Here is a 17,412-nt window from a genome sequence, read left to right as displayed (position 1 = left end):
AGGACTCCAGGTGGGGTCTCACCAGAGCACAGCAGAGGGGCAGAATCACCTCCCTCAATCTGCTGGCCACATTCCTTTTGATGCAGCCCAAGATATGATTTTCCTTCTGGGCTGCAAGTGCACATTGCCAGCTCATGTCCAGTCTTTCATCCCCAGTACCCCTCAGTCCTTCTTGGCAGGGCTGCTCTCAATCCCTTCATCCCCCTGCCCACATTGATACTGGGGTTTGCTCCCATCCAGGTGCAGGACCTGGTACCTGGCCTTGTTGAACCTCATGAGGTTTGCATGGGCCCTCTTCTTGAGCTTGTCCTGGTCCCTCTGGATGGCATCCCCTCCCTCAGGTGCGTCAACTGCACCACTCAGCTTGGTGTCATCCACAAACTGGCTGAGGGTGCACTTGATCCCACTGTCTATGTCATTGATGAAGACATTAAACAGTACTGGTCCCAGTATGGACCCCTGAAGGACCCCACTTGTTAGCGGTGTCCATCCATTGTGCCATTGACCACTTAGGTTTAACCCAAGTGAGCAATATAACCACAACAGCTGCTCACTCACCCCCCCTCACACCCACCCACCCCAAAATAGAGGAGAGAAACAAAAGGGAAGGGAGAAACTTGCGGATTGTGATAAACACAGTTTAATAAAATAACACTAATATACAACTAATAATGTATAAATATAATGGAAATAGAATATAAAATAAAAGATAGTCAATGCAATTCCTCACAAACTCCTTCCACACCAAGCAACTAGTCCCAGGCAGCAGCACCCTTGTCCTGAACAGCTGATCCTGGACAGAGAAAAGAGACAAAGGCAGAAAGGCCCAGAGGCCTCTACGAAACAGCAGGATGGCAAAAGGCTGAATTAACGGAAGTCCTGAAGAGAACTCCCCCAAAATGGAGCAGAACCAGAACAGGTCTGAGTCCTGGCTCCATCCCAGCTCCGTTCCTAGCTGGAAGATCCTGACTCTCCTTAAAGATGAAGCATGATGCTAATGGAATGGAATACTCTTATTGGTCAGTCTGGATGTCAATCAAGCTCTGCCCCATCTTTGCCCCCCTTCCTCGATGCCTCACACCTGTGGGCAGAGCTCAGGAAGGCCTTGGCTCCCAGACAACAACAATTAAAAACTTTAACTCTGTCCTGGGGTGTTATCTTCTTGTTCTCAAACTAAATGCAAACAATGACCATACTAGCTACAAAAAAGAAAGCTTTCTGACTGGGTGAAGATCAACTCACTTTCAGTCAAACCAACACAATCACACAGGGAGGGGGGAATCACTTTCCCACCCCTTTAGCTGCTGTACAGCCCAATTCTGAGCCCTAAGCCCAAACTATTTCCATTACCCTTTAATAAAATAGCAACAGTGTTTTTACTGAGTAGCAGATTCTTTCATGTGTACAGATCAATTGCAATATGCAGGGCCCAGTCATCATGTAGTGGTGTCTACCAGCAAGCTGTATTCTTAATGTCTTCATTGTACTTAAGTTTGCTCACAAGGGAAGTGAATGCTTCTCTGGCAGACAGGTGTTTTGGGGCCCGAGTCACTGAAAACTGTCTTATGGGTTATCATATGCGTTATTATGATCTGTTCATGCATTCCTGTACACTGGCTACTTGCTAGAGCTTTTATTTAATAATCTACTACTCCACAGTCGGGTGTGCATAGAGTGGCAGCAGCTGTAAGGAAGTCTGTGTCACCAGCCTAATTTACTGTCACAAGAGCTTCCTGCACAAGGAAGCACTTGAAAAAATTACAGTGGCTGCCCATCTAGTCCTTCATCTGAAATCCCTAGTTCCTCATATCAGGTACTGGCAAATATGTGACTTTCAGGCATGGTTGCTTTTTGGTTTTGTTATGCTTTAATGATGGAATTTATGATTAAGAACTGTTTCAGTCTTGGCGCTTGTGTTTTAGGCTATGCATCAGTATTACTGCTGGTCAAAATTAAAAAGTTATTTTTAAACAAGGAAATTAGCTCCTCTCCAATATAAAATATTGTATGCAGTGGAGGAGGCTGGCATGGATTCTTTACTGGGTATATCATTGCAATTTTATTTTAAAGGCATTGATGATATTAATGCAATGGACAAAGATAGACCAGAAAACTAGGGAGGCTTTCCTTTCCACATGCAGCATCTCTGATTTTTAAGCAAATAGGATAAGAAGTATGTATTTTGAAAACACATTTTTAGCAGCAAAATTCAACTCCCTGTTCTTTTCTTGTGTACCTCTAGAGTTAGGCCTCTAAGGCAGCATTGTGGTAAAAACAAGTATTCCATTTACACCACCATTATTGTTGAAAGTCTGGGATGGTAACCAATCCTGAGCATATGTATCTCACCTACACAGTTCACATAGAAAGAGTGTTAAAGACCAAAATCTGATAGTGCCAAAAGAAATGAAATCTCATTGATTTTTCGGAGGTTTGTTCGAAGAGCCATAAGCAGAGTCCCTTAAGTCCCTTGTATGGGACAGTACAAGTGTAGAAGTAGACTTGGAGACACGGCTTCTTTGTTCTGCGCTGTATTTGTTAAATGCAGCAGAGACCTGGCCACCAGAGACCCTGTTACAGATGCCTGATTCCCTAACCAATTTTCTGCCAGGTACAGACCTCACTGGATTCCCCATGCTGGTGGGATGCTTTAAAACTGGCACCGTTCTGCCCAGGGACCACATACCAAAGAGCAGTTCTGGGCAGCTGGCATATGGTGGCTTTCAACACAACCCTTTCACTGCATGTACGTGGTTGGAAGTGACTGCACGACGGTCAGTCAGTGTGCAACACAAACTGGATTACCTGTAAACCCCAGGCATCTATGAGGTGGCATTATTGCTCTTTGTCCTTGTTAAAACCTTACGAGATGTTTATACACGTAGTAGATACTATGCCCTGAAAAATCTTGTCCGTGGCCTTGCAAAAGTACCTACAATAGCTGACCTCTCTTGTGAAATTCACTGAGCACAAAGATGGCTTATTCTGCTGAGTTACGCTACAAAAATGGGTTAGGTTAGCCAGATTACCACCATTTTGATACTTGGAGTTCTCTCCAGGTACTCTGCAAACACACCTGAAATACTATTCTGTTGTAAATTATTCAGAGATGCTTTGAGTATTTTCTGTTACTGAGCACAACTCCTGGCTTCGAAGTAAAGATTTAATGATTTGGGCCGAATTGAGAGCACGCATTGTATTTTGTGTGAACAGGTGACAGTATGTTATGCAGAACTAGCAGTAGAAGAAACATGAGGCAGGAGATGAACAGCTACTGACTGAAGTCCCACAAAGAGTCTGTAATGCTTAAAGGAGTCCAGTTAATATTTTCAGACGTATATTCCCTTCATTACTGTTTCAGGTCAGTTGAGAGATGGTTTTGAATGGAGGAGAGTAGGAGAGTGGAAGAAGACTATTCACTTGCTTCAGATATGGCTACTACTTAATTCAGGAATATGTATGTTTCCAGCATTTGGCATGATCACAGCCACATTCATTTCTTTAGCCCCTTTAAACTTTGAATTGTCTTAAATATCGGTACTTAGATGCCCTGTTTATAGTTTATACAGTTGTTAGGTTGTTTGTTTTTTTAATCCATCTGAGGAACCCTTTTCACCAGTTGTTGAACTTTTTCAAAGACTTCGCAGCTTTGGTATCTTGTAAAACACAGAAAAGCCAGCCTCCTACTGTGTAATTACATAGGTGATAACTGAATTTCTTAGCTTGTGTATGTATTTATGTGTGGAAACTACTTCACAAGGGAAAACTTCATGTCATAAATACCAGACTGGTTTTAAACTGGGGAAATATAATGTTACCTTAGGGAATAAAATAGACCTAAAATTTATCTATTAGCTTTGAGTGGCCTAGAAACTGTAGGGATTACGTGGCAGAGTGAAGGACCACGTTAGTTCAGTTAATGAGAAAGACGACAGCAGGTAATGTGATGAGGAATAGCTCGGTTATGGGTGTCCTGTGGGGGAAACCAAGATTGCGTCTCTGCTTTCATTTCCAAGTCCAGCAAAAACAAAGCAGCTGCTTGTGCAGACTATGATAACGTCACGACAAATCCTGAGACAAGGAGGATAAAGAAGTAGGAACTGTTTTCATTAAGGAATGTGACAAAACAGTCCCGTCCTATTTGAAAAGGCAGAGTTGCACCTTCCATGTGGAGCCATCCCATGGATATTGGCAGTGTTGGTTATCCACACCCAACATCACATGGCAGCTGTGTGGAGCCCACTTGCAGGGTTTTGAAGAAATTGAAGAGCCCTCCGAGTCTGAAGCTTGTTATGGTTGAAGCTGAGCAGAAGTATTTGTCTAACCATATTTACCAATTATACGTCATACAAGATGAAAGCATTTTTGGTTGTAAAGCGTGCAGGAAGAGTGCGTGACCTGAATAAAATAAATAAACCATGCCACTTACCCAATGCTGTAAATGTCAGTTTCCCTTATTGCATACGGTTTGTCAATATAAGTCTTTCTCAAGCGCGTTACAACTGGGTAAGTTGGATTTTGGCGGGGGTGCCGGGGGTGCCACGTGGGGGTGAGCCAGGCGCGGCTGCAGGTGAGCAGCGCCGCGGTCACACACGGTCCGCTACCCACCGCGGGGGATTTTAAAAGCCGAGGCTGACGCTGGAGGAGGCAGAGCCGTTCACCACGACGCCGGTGAAGGCGCCGGCGCCCCCTCGCCCCGCGCTGCCGCCGTCCCGACACTGCCCTGTGAACGGAGGGGCCCGGGCGGGCCACTAGGGGGCGCCGCGGAGACGCGGCCGCCGGTCGTGCCCGCGGGGGAAGGAAGGAAGGGGGAGGAGCCGTGGAGGCGGGCGGGGCGCCCCGCCCCACCGCGGCCTCGCTCTGGGCTGGGCCGCGCCGCGCCGCGCCCCTTCCGGCGGGCGCTGCCGGGATCAGCGGAGAGGGGCGGCCGGGTACAGGACACCGCCTGCGCTCGCTCGTCCGCCGCCGTCGTTGCCCGCCGCCGGTTCCCCCCTACACACCCTCGTCCCCTCATGGCGGTGGACCGCGCGGGCACCGGTCCCTCCCACCGCCCGCTCCGGCCTCCCCCTTCTCCTCCTCTCCGTCCGTGCGCGGCGGCGGCCGCGGGGCCGCTCCCGGCGGGGATGTGAGGAGCGGTGGCCGCAGGTAAGCCTGCCGCGGGGAGGGGGCCCGGCTGGCCGAGGGGCGGTGGCGGGGGGCCCGGCCGGCCTCTCAGAGGGCGGGCTGGGGGGCGGGGGGGAGGCGGCGGTTGGGGGCGTTCGGGTCGCTGGGCGACGCGGGGGGGGGGAAGGGCGGTGTCTGCGGGCGGGCGGTGCGTCCAATAGCCCACGTGTGGCCGCGGCCCGCCCGGCCGGAGCGATCGCCCCGCCGCCGGGAGGACACTGCCCGCGCCTCCGGGCTGCGCTCAGCCCCGCCGCCCCTGGGCCCCGGCTGTTCCGGCTGCTGCCTGGTGCCGCCTCCCTCCCCGCTCCCTGGGCCGCGCACGGTCCTTGGCGGTGGGCGCTGCGGGTGAGGAGCGAGCAGGCCGGGGCGAGCCGCGCTTCCTCCGGGCGGTTGGTGGGCGGCTGTCACGGCTTTGGGCCTTGAACCTGGCTGCAGAAGCCCGAGGAGACTTTCGCCGTGGTGGCGTCTTCGTAATGGGAAACTTGCGGTGGTTTGCGCTCTGGAGGCCAAGGTTTTTTTAAAAAAAAAAATCAATCTGGATGTTTGTTAGGTTCTCTGGCTGGACAGCATTGGCAAGTTACAGTACTCTAGTTGTGCCGGAGCTCCAGAGCTGTTGTCCTTTTTAATGGAGTGTGTGTGTTGTTAATCGGGTAGCTAGACTGGTTCGTCTTCGGTTTGGCTCAGGATTGAGTTCAGCTGAGGGTGGTGCAGCATGGTTCCAGATCGACTTCAGTGGAACTTCAGAGCCCTGGCAGTGCTTTAGTTTGAGGTGGAAAAAAAGGAATTTTAAATTTATATTCAGAATGATGGTTTATGTTCATTCTTGTATAGACTGGGTCTGACTCTTTAGTCTCTGTTTTTTTTTTTCCCTAATCTTTTTTAAGTTGTTAACATTCTAATTTTCCAGCAATACATTTAACATTATTTTTAGTTAAAACATAATAGACTTAAGTCATCCTGGCTCTTTCTAAATGCTTTTGATGTGCCTCATTGTATACAGTTAGGTTTTTTTACCCCGAAAGGTAATGAGTTCGTTGATAGGAAATTATTGCATAACTTTTTATCAGTAGCATTGCATTTGGAATTCAGTGTTACACTATTTCTGCTTTTGGTAAAGTTACTAATTCTCAGGACAAAATCCCAGCAAATAGAAAGCAGGTTATAACAGATTATCAGTCATGTAAATGAAGAAACAGGGGCTGATGTCTCGATTTGACTCCAACTAACTGGCTTATCTCAAGTTTGAAACTGCCTATCTTAAATAGTAAAGGTAGAGCTTCAGTCAACTGGTACTGGTGACTCATCTTACTGAGGTTGGAGCTAGTGTCCTAGGTAGAGCAAAGATGAAGCAAGTCATGTCATCTGCTCTTATCTTGGGTCTGTTCTCATAGACTTCCAGGAAATAACAGTCAATACAGTATCAGCTATAAAGCACTGTCTTTAGTTTGTGTTTAGTTAATTAATAGCACTGTGTTTTAGTGGAGTTACTTTTTAGCTTTATGAGAAAATGCTGTAATTGAAGAGCAATCTTTTTATAGAAGAGACTAACTACAAATAGCAAATACAAAGAATAAGATTACAAAAAAATATTAGTGTGGCATTTTTCCTGTTTTCTCCTAGTTTCTTAAAATGGAATGCTTGTTGCTTTTACTTGATTGGTAGAAATCTGCTATAAAGGATAAGTTTCCCCACAGTTTAACTAAAACTTTTAAAATAGGCAACGTTAGAACTATTAATGTATGTTTTGCTTTCTGAGTACTTGTTCTAGTTCCTCTAACATTACATTATATATATATATGCATATCTATAACAATATATAAAGAAGTTAAATATTTTTACCTTTCCTGTGTAATATGTGAATAATAAAGTTTATAAGTTCGCAAACCCATTTAACTTTGACAAAGCTGGAAAACTGTATCTTACAGTGCAAAATTGAAGGTACTCTTTGCTAAAAAACGTGTACAGAATCTGTGGGTACTGTATGCGTGCATCTTGGCCTTTTAGAGATGTACGTGACTAAGTTTCAAACCAACAATTCTTTTATCTTAGTACTATATCTGTCCTTTCAGTGTTTTCTCTATAGCTGTGCTTGAAAGATATGTTCATGAGTAGACAGAACATAACTGAGGAAGACTTGAATTAAGGAGTTAGATGTATTTTGGGGATTTTAGTAATCTTACTGAGAATATTTGTGTGTCATACTCCCCACTTCTCCAGAGTTCTGCATATAAATATCCTCTGAGAATTCACCATACCCAAGTCAATAATTAAAACTTTATATAAAGTTTTTGCAATAGAAGTGCCTTAAGTTAAAGAACAAAACTGAAAGGAGTAGTATAGTATTTAAGTTCAACTTTAGCACATTACCTTCTAAAGAATAGTTTAGATTGCAAGTTAGTTTCTTTGATAACTGAAGTTAAAAGCAAAGGGAAGAAATAACTGTAGTGTTTCAGGTGAGACATACCTAAGGAAGATCAAATTTAAAATTGCACTACTTTGTTATTCATGTGTTTTTAAAACAAAAGTTCTATCCCTCTTTAAAGCATAGATGAGACAGTGTACAATCTTGTGTGTCATGCATGAAAATGGAATTAATTTGATGAACATATTTTTTTAAGCCTAATTCTTAAAATGCCAATAAATGTTATTTTTAACTTATATTTTAGAAAACTAACGTTGAAATATTTAAGAAGTGAATGCTCCTGGATATCAGAACAAATTTGGTATGTATAATGAGCCTTTTAAAAGTTTATCACTAAACATTTGAATTTGTTTTGTTAGGGAGTGTTTCTGTTTCTTGTGGCTTTATGCCTGTGGAAATGAAGAAGGGAACACATAATAGTGTGACACGTAATGGTCAATGTGTATTTGTTAAAAGCAACATTTTCTTCCATGAAAAGCTTTATGGCTAGGAGAGCAGTAAATAGGTGCTCTATTTCAGTGTTAGAAACATAAAACTTCTCGTGAAGCTCTTGTAAATAAGCAGAATTGAAAATAAAATACCACAGACCAGTTCAAAAGGTGCTGAATGGACATACCTGGAATAACTATTACTAATCTCTTGTCAAAACAGACTTTTATTTAAATGTCCTTCTGTGTGAATCATGTCTGGGTCTTGTGCTGTTTAATATCGGTGATCTGGCTGAAAGGACAAGTAAATAATTAATGGCATTGAGCAGGGAAAGGTTGCCAGTGTGTAAACTCAGATACATATTTTCAGGAAACACTTCCAGGAAAAAAAAAGGATGCTTTTTATGGAAGTAAAAGAAAGTTATTACACCCAGGTGGGAATAATTTGCTATACAAATACAGTTTAGAGAACAGTAGTTTTGTAGAAAAGAATTTGGAAGTTATACTAATAAAGAAGCTGAAGATGAGTCAACAGTAGATGACTGCTCAGGAAGAGCTACGAAAACCAACCATGTTGGGTCATATGAAAAGAAGTATTAGTCTTCCACTGTGTTGCAGAAGTAATAATAACTCAGCTAAAATACTGTATGCAGCTTTGGGAGTTGGACTTCATTGTGGGGGGGGGAAAACCAAACCAAACCACAACAACAACAACAACAACAAAAAAAAAAAACACACACACACACACAAAAAAAACCCCAAAAAAAACCAAAAAAACAAAAAAAAAACAAAAACAAAACAAAAACCCACCACCACCACACACCAAAAAAACCCCACCTAGGCACAGCAGGAAGTGCTGAGCACCTAACTGGCAGAGTAATGTTAAGATGTGGGTGCAGAGATGAAGAGAGTCGTATCTTTTCCAAGTCCAGAGTGGGCAATATGATGGGCTTTGGTAGTCAAAGTGGTGATTTAGATGAAGATGGTTAGATACAAGAGTTCCTAACAGCATCAAAGTGTGGCTCTGGTGTTTGTGAAGTTTCCCTCCTAAGTATTTATTGGGAGAAGCTTAGCTGAATTATCTGTAATGAGGAGCAGCAGTGAATTATGCTGTACATGGCAAAGGGTTGAAGTAAACGGCCTGTCAAGGTCCTTTTAGCTTAGTGACATGATCCTGTTCATAGTTAAGAAGATCAGTTTTTAGACAAATTTGTGAATTCTACCACTTAAATATTTTAGCTTATATTTAGATTACTTCTAGGAGAAAAAAATATTTACTGAACTCTTAAAGGCTGGTGGTTAAGTAGGCAAAGTTGAAACAATCCAATGTATTTACTTTTCCAACTATAAATATTGCTTCCATACAACAACTTGTAGAAGTGATACTGATTTTCTTTGGCTGATAACTCTCATGCTTACTTATGCTTATCTGCTGCTTTTAAATGTAAAATATTATTTTGTCTCATGACACCGCTTTTAGTGTTTCTGAATATATAGAGGGCTTACTTGTTACAGTAAATATATAACGTCTTTTGAACACTCTGTATGTGCCGTTTGTGGGAGAAAAGGACTTCTGAGAAAAAAGACAAGTGTTTCTTGTGTTTTAGACCAGAGCTGGGTTTGTTCAGCCAGGAGAAGGCTGAGAGGGTATCTTATCATTGTTTATAAATATCTCAGAGGTGGGTATCAAGAGGATGGGACCAGACTCTTTTCAGTGGTGCCCACCAATAGAATGAGGGGCAATGGGCACAGACTGAAGCACAGGAGGTTCCATCTGAATATGAGGAGAAACATCTTTACTTTGAGGATGCCAGAGCACTGGAACGGGCTGCCCAGAGAGGTCATGGAGTCTCCTTCTCTGAAGACATTCAAAACCTGCCTGGACACATTCCTGTGCAGTCTACTCTAGGTGAACGTGCTTTAGCAGGTGGGTTGGACTAGATGATCTCCAGAGGTCTCTTCCAACCCCAACCATTCTGTCTGTATCTTATCAGCATTTGTGATGGTTCTCAGTTACATCTTAAAAATAAGCAGACAAACTCTGTGGTTAATCTGGACTTGCTTGTGTCCTACAGGTTTTTTTCAGAAAGCTTTTTCCCTGTCTCTCCCTGTCAGATAACCTTCAGACTCTGTGTACATTCCCTCTGTTTGTCATTGCGCTGTTGCATGCTGAGAGTTATGATTCACGATACCAGGTGATCCACAGGCAGTTCATAAGTGGGTGATTCTTCAAGGTGTTGTAAGTGTTGTAGCTTCTGTGGATAGGAAAGTCTCATCCCCTCATTACATCTCTGGTATCAGAGAGGCAAACTGTTATTGCTCCATTAACCTGCTAGTCTTGAATGTATGAAATACTCTTTGTTAAAATCAGATGTGAATTTGATTAAAGAAACTTTGCAGAAATACAGCAAATCCAACTAAACCCGATGCCAGCTTTGTTTAACTTCTACATTTTCTGCCTTCTCTCCTGTTTAGAACTTGGTAGTGGCCCTGGCTGCTGGGATGTGACAGCTTTGGCATGTCCCAAAGCTGAAACGTGAGAGGAGTATTTATTCCAGAAACTGCTCATTTTGTGATTTTATTTTTCTTTTTAAATTTCCAAATATAATATTTTTTTCTTGATGACGACTCATTAGTTCCTTTTCTTTTACTCAGTCTTAGGGTTATAATTAAACTACTGATTTCCTGAAGTGTAAAATTTACTGTACCTGCTATTGCTTTGCAGCTACACATGTCAGTTCTATGCATGCAGATTACATCCGCACTGTATGCGAAGTTCCTCTTGAACAGTTCTCTATACTGTTGTAATGATCACTTGTCTTGAAACGAAGCCTAAAAAGTGGTTTTCATTTCCCTTCATACTATACAGAGGTAGCTAAGCTGAAAAGATGCTTCATGCAGGTATGGGAAACTTTGTAGAATAGATACCTTCTTTCTTGTTTCAGATTTCCCTGTTGGTTAGAGGATAAGTGCACATGCATATATCTCAAGCTTGTTTGCATTAGGGAAATTACTATACTGTATGATTAAACAGCCATTCTAATATTCTCTCTCATTTTTCTAGTGAGTTTACGTGGAAGAAATGCTGTGGCTGTTCTCAGAGTCTCTTACAAACTGATTTCAATGTGAGTAGTTGTTTGCTCAGTATCGTCAGTTACATGGTGTGACGGGCATGGATCTGTGTACTTAGTGAAAAGAAAAACAAATGACACATCTTCACGTTTTCCTTAGCTCTTTTTTTTCAAAGAACTTTTATTTGTTTGTGTTTCAGTTTTTATATGCTAGGTCAGAAGCCCTTCCTTCTGGGTGTTCAGACCTGTTAGTAGATTGCCTTTTTTATTTAGCTGCTCATAGCAGAGACCATTTGCAGGAGAGCCAGTCACACAAGTTGTTGAGGATTTCCCCATACAGTGTGTGTTTCTACCAGTTTAATTCTGATGTGTTTATTTTGCCCAGGTTTCAGTGTTGCATCATCCTGTGTTGAGTAACAGAAGTTCTGCTGTTCCTTGATCAATGTGACAGTAGTTAGTAGTTTACGAGATGAGCCAAACTCGTGGGAGATATGACTTCTGTATCGGTCTGGTGTTGGCTATGAGTTCCAGCATTTTCATCGGGGGAAGTTTCATCCTCAAAAAGAAAGGCCTTCTCCGGTTAGCTAGGAAAGGCTCCATGAGAGCAGGTAAATACGTGTTTAAGAAATTTGCTAACATCTAAGTTTTGCTGTTCAAGGGAAGATTACTAAACTTATGATCTTGTTTTGACTTATTTTGCTCGTTGACAGGTATATGAAACCTAAAACGTATAGCTGATGTGTTGTAGTTTTTTTTTCCTCTGGTGTCAGATGCAGATAATTCTCTGTGTGATACATGCTACTTAATTTGCATGTAATGCCTTCTAGGGACACTTGTTGGAGGATTCATTCACGTGTCAGTTATGTCTGAATTGTACTTGCAAATGGAAGTTGGAAGCAGCACTATTAACTACATTTGTGCTCCTGAATGAGTGAATTTAAGAGAACGTTAACTGTGTTAGAGTGTCAAAAGGTCACTTTAGAAAACTAAAAATCACATGTAATAATTGCGTGTAAGTCGTGCCCCTCTTTATAGAGGAAGCAAGACTATTTAATATCTTCATCAATGACATAGTCAGTGGGATGGAATGTATCCTTAGCAAGCTTGCAGATGACACCAAGCTGTTGACATGCTGGAGTGAAGGGTTGCCATCCAGAGGGACCTTGACAGGCTGGAAAGGTGAGCCTGTGAGAACCTCATGGATCCTGCACATGAGTCGGGGCAAACGCAAGCACAGATACAGGCTAGGCTGTGAATGGATTGAGAGCAGCCCTGCAGAGAAGGGCCTGGGCTACTGGTGGATGAAGAACTGGACATGACCCGGCAATTGCACTCACAGCCCACAAAGCCAGCTGTATCCTGGGCTGCATCAAAAGGAGCGTGGCCAGCAGGTTGAGGGAGATTGTTCTGCCCCTCTGCTCTGCCCTGGTGAGACCCCACCTGGAGTCCTGCGTCCAGCTCTGGAGTCCTCAGCACAAGAAGGACATGGACCTGTTGGAGACAGGCCAGAACGAGGGACACAATGACCAGAGGGCTGGAACAGCTCTGTGATGAGAACAGGTTGAGAGGGTTGGGCTTGTACAGCCTGGAGAAGATAAGGCTCTGGAGAGACCTTATTGTGGCCTTTCAATCTGTAAAGGGAACTTAAAAGAAAAGTGGAGAGAGACTTTTTATCAGGGCCTGTAGTGACAGGACAAGGGGCGATAATTTTCAACTGAAAGAGGGTAGATTTAGATAGGGTGGTTGCAGCATCCTCAGATGACTCAGAAACTTGAATCTGAATATTTTTCTTTCAGTACCTGTCACCGCTGCTTCTAAAAGATCGTTGATATTGAGATACGTGATTCATGCTCCCTGGTTTGGAATGGAAAGATGTGACTACGTTTCACACATTTCTACCTATAATCAATCACATAAGCCACACTTCATTTCCACAAAATTGCACTCTTAAGAGTCACATAACTTGACTTGTCATGTCAGTACAAAGAGTTGAAAGAACTGGCTTTCAGGGTAATGCAGATATGGTCATCGCTACCATTTCTAATACAAAAGAAATAACTAGTTTTCAAGGTTGTAGGAAGCATATGCACATCATAAATTCAAAGATGTTTATTTCAATCCTCTACCTATGAAGCTGAAGTATCAAAAGGCTGCTCATGTTTTTAAGGGCATGGGCTGCAAAAATTATGTTATGGTGATGTTATCAGTGACAGCTTATGCTTTGTCAATGTATGTTTAAAGGAGTAGCAAACGTTCTTTCAATTTTAGGTCAAGGTGGTCATGCATACCTTAAGGAGTGGCTGTGGTGGGCTGGACTTCTTTCAAGTAAGTAATCAAATATATAATCTGCATTCTATAATTTAAATAAATAAAGATGCCACAGATGGCAGCAATGGTTACAAAAAAGGAGCGAGATGGGGATTCTACAATGGATCGTAATGCTACGTGGTGATTTGACAGGTGCAGCTCTAATAGTTTTAATATAACTTCTCTCACACCGGAAGTTCTTTCATGGATTTAACTGCCCTCATTGGGCAGTGGAACTAGGCAGACATTGGTCTTTCTGTACCTCTTTGCTAGCATATGCATTCTTTTTTTTGTCGTAGCAGAGAAGTGCTTAGATACACAGGATTCTTTAGAGGGAAGTATATTTGGGGATGAACTTGTTTGTTTGTTTTTTCATTGCTTAAACTCTGGACTTACTGGTTGTGTTCAAGTAACTATGGCTTAATGTGTACATTGCCCTGTGTCCTGCAATTGCAGATGTCTCCATGCAGATGTGACTTAAGTTGGCAGGCTGGGGAGCAGCAACATAGACACCAGAATAAAACACCTTCTAATTTGGCTGAATTAATTTTAATACCTCTTGTAGCCCCCCCAGCATGTTTTTAAAATATAATAGCAGGGGAGGTGGGGGGTGTTCTGCTCGTACTGTTAGCTGAATGCTATAATTAGAATTTTGTAGTGTTCTTTTACTGTAGGTTTGTTTTTACAACAACACTTGCCCCGATTCACAGGTTTGTTGTGTAAAATGGCCTAATTATATTTTTTTCGTTTTCTTCTTACTCTGCAGTGGGAGCTGGTGAAGTAGCGAACTTTGCTGCCTATGCTTTTGCACCAGCTACGTTAGTGACTCCTTTAGGAGCTCTCAGTGTTCTTGTAAGGTAAGAAGCACTAACAGAAAGCAGTGTGATTTCAGAGAGAGAAGTGAAATAGTTATTTAGAAATATGTCACTGAAATATGCTCTAATAAAAGTGGTTGGTTCTTAACAATAAACGAAGAGTGCTTATAAGCATCAGGAGTAACTTCAAGGCTCTCCACATGTGAAGTGACTATGGATAAAAGGGTCCTAGCAATGCATCTACACCTCAGTCTGTGAAAATCTGTCATCTTCTGCATTTCAGAAACATGTTGTATACAACAGAGTAATATTTTCATTGCTAAGTAAAGATTTTTATATTAAAAATACCATTTTTACAAGTGCTTAGATAGTTTTTTGGGAGGCAGCATAAAAAAGGGGTTCTGGGGAGAGATGCCAGATACTAACAGGTAGATCTGCCCATAGCAAGTATCTCGAAAAGGAAAATCAACTACGTAGCTATTTTTAAGCTGCGCATTGTGTGTGCGAGTGACCTGTATAGTCTAAGCAACCTGTAGGCTGATGAGCAAATTAATGAGATGTTGCTAATTCCATGTTTGCTGGTGCATTATTTTTATTTCTTCTTAGTGCCATTCTGTCATCCTTCTTTTTAAATGAAAAACTTAATCTACATGGAAAAATAGGGTGTTTGCTAAGCATACTGGGATCAACTGTGATGGTAATTCATGCTCCGCAAGAGGAGGAAGTAGAAACTTTGAATGAAATGTCCCACAAACTAGGTGATCCAGGTAAGAAAAATGCTGGTTTGATATGTACTCAGCCCATTGTTTCTTCATTATAGTTTCATTACCGCTGCTTTCAAGTCTGGGGGGAGAGCCCTTGTCTGCTTCATGTTGTCTGAATGAAGTAGAGGTTTGAATTCTGTGACATAATTCCATAGGGAGCTTTGCAATGATGCCAGTGAACTTGTCTGGCCTTGAACAAGGTGTCTTGATGTGAACCACTGAGATGACAGTTTAAACAATGCAGCAGCACAGTTGTGTAAACACAACTTATATAGATTTTAATTGAAGTGTGTCAGTCTCTAAGCCCAACTGTGAGCTCACCTTAAAATGTAAAGTAGGTTCTGTGGTGTCTGCTGAGACATGTAATCCTGAAGGCTCGCTCCTGTGCTTACATGGGAGCTCAGGCACTTGCAAATACACACCTGCAAAATACTACCCATGCAAAGACAAATCCCATTTTAAACATGAGGAAATAGCCAGCACAGAGATATTAAAAAGCTGGTTTTAAGGAATTACGTGATTATTGGAAATGTGCTGATGAATGCAGCAGCCTGCCAAAACGTACCTCCTTCAGAAGCCTTCAGAGACAAGCCTGCACCCAGTGGCATCTACACCTCAGTGAGTCTCTGTGTAGGGCAATTTAGCAATCTAATCCTGTAGATGTCTTGCTGATAGACTGGTAAAGGTAATAAACTGTGCCTGAGGTTCAGTCTTTGCTTCAGCTGGCTCACTCTAAAATCATTTCAGCTCTGTTATTGGAGGAGTGATGAGGACCATCCTCAGCTTTTTTGTTTAAGCCAAGCCACCCACACTGTTCATGTGTATTCTTGGTACCTCTAGGATGCTTTTGATAGTGTACCTCAGTAACAGGATTTCTTTCTTTTTTTTCTGCCCAACGACAGGTTTTGTGGTCTTCGCAACTCTTGTTGTCATTGTGTCTTTAATTCTAATATTTGTGGTGGGACCTCGTCATGGACAGACCAACATTCTTGTGTACATAACCATTTGCTCTGTAATTGGAGCGTTATCAGTCTCCTGTGTAAAAGGTTTGGGCATCGCTATAAAGGAATTCTTTGCTGGAAAACCAGTGCTGAAACATCCCTTGTCTTGGATTCTGGTGCCAAGCCTTGTTGTCTGTGTGAGCACGCAGATCAACTATTTAAACAGGGCTCTGGATATATTCAACACTTCGATAGTGACTCCAATATATTACGTAATCTTCACAACATCTGTTTTAACTTGTTCTGCCATCCTCTTCAAGGAATGGCAGCACATGGCGGCCGATGACATTATTGGCACCTTCAGTGGCTTCCTGACTATTATTGTGGGGATCTTTTTATTGCATGCCTTCAAAGATGTTAACTTCACCCTCGCAAATCTGCCCCTCTCTTTGCGGAAAGACGATAGAGCAGCAAACGGGACTTTGCTGAGCACGTACGACTGCTTAAATCACGATGAAGAAAGTTCTGCCTGTCTAGGTGAAATGCAATCTACTGAGAGTCCTGCAGCCAGGAGAAATGGTAGCCTGTCAGCCTTCTGAAAATATCTGTGTTAAGAAAAGAACAATTCTGTAACTCTGGAATTTTTTTTCCTGCTGTGAAATGTCTGAGCTTGTCTGGAAAATCATGTACTTTTTAACAGTATGTGTAGACAATCGTTAATTTTTAAGTTTGATTGATCAGTTTGGGTAAAGGATGCTGAAGGGGGTTTTATTTGCCTTATTTTTACTTTAAAAAAATACTAAAATGACCTCAGACCACAATTGGTTTTGTTGCTTAACTTATGTGTAAATATTTTCATTTAATTCTTCTGTTTTAAGATGTATTGCACTAATGACATTTTTTTTCCAAAATAAATTGCTTTATTTCTGCATTGGTGGTAAAAAGATTGTAGTGAACCTGAATCCTTTGTACTTGTGCCCTGGCTGAAGGCTGAGGGACTGTGTAACCCTACTAAAACATGAGCTGCACTAAAAAAAAAGGGTAAAAAATGTGGGATATAATGTCATTGCTTAAAAGTTTTTAGGTTCACAAAGGCAGAAAATAAAAATCAATATAATTTTTATAACAGCACTTCCAGTGTAGATGGGAAGCTTAGAAATTATTTGGAACTGGTTGCTGCTGTAATTTGTCACATGGTGTGCTTACCTGCAAAACAAACTCTGCTGCCTTCCTCTGGTAGGTTGTACTTGCAGGAGGGGCCAAGGAAGAAAAAGTTTCTTTAAAGTCTGGTTAAAGGTTGGGATTTGAACTTCAACTTAATTTTGAGGGGCACCGGGTCAGCACTGCTGGGTTAGGGAGCCACATGCCCCTGATGCTTGTGCCACACCGAGCACAGTACTGGGGGGCAGCGGGGCAGAAGCAAAACGGCCAAGGTGTCACTGCACTCCTGACTGCTGTGTGTAGTGCCAGCCCAGCCAAAGAGCAGGTTACAGTTTCATAC

At 42.4% G+C, this 17,412-nt stretch overlaps 1 protein-coding gene across 3 annotated transcripts; it reads left to right on the top strand.

Moving 5' to 3' along the window:
- Positions 1 to 4,867: 4,867 nt before the first annotated feature.
- NIPA2 (NIPA magnesium transporter 2) lies at positions 4,868 to 16,855 on the top strand. Of its 3 annotated transcripts, none has more exons than XM_065075127.1 (8): positions 4,868 to 5,145; positions 7,830 to 7,886; positions 11,078 to 11,138; positions 11,470 to 11,692; positions 13,353 to 13,409; positions 14,158 to 14,248; positions 14,813 to 14,973; positions 15,873 to 16,855. In XM_065075127.1, exons 4-8 carry the CDS (start codon positions 11,554 to 11,556, stop codon positions 16,508 to 16,510), a joined length of 1,086 nt encoding a protein of 361 aa, XP_064931199.1. In that variant the 5' UTR covers positions 4,868 to 5,145; positions 7,830 to 7,886; positions 11,078 to 11,138; positions 11,470 to 11,553; the 3' UTR covers positions 16,511 to 16,855. The 3 variants fall into 3 exon arrangements, with proteins under 3 accessions (XP_064931199.1, XP_064931210.1, XP_064931202.1); XM_065075130.1 differs by lacking the exon at positions 4,868 to 5,145 and adding an exon at positions 5,484 to 5,508; XM_065075138.1 differs by lacking the exon at positions 7,830 to 7,886 and having other exon boundaries at positions 4,913 to 5,145.
- Positions 16,856 to 17,412: the final 557 nt, after the last annotated feature.

Source organism: Columba livia, chromosome 1 (genome assembly GCF_036013475.1).
Source record: "Columba livia isolate bColLiv1 breed racing homer chromosome 1, bColLiv1.pat.W.v2, whole genome shotgun sequence".
Lineage (NCBI taxonomy): Eukaryota > Metazoa > Chordata > Aves > Columbiformes > Columbidae > Columba > Columba livia.
The sequence above is the reverse complement of the archived record's forward strand: the minus strand, read 5'-3'. Positions and strand labels throughout refer to the sequence as shown.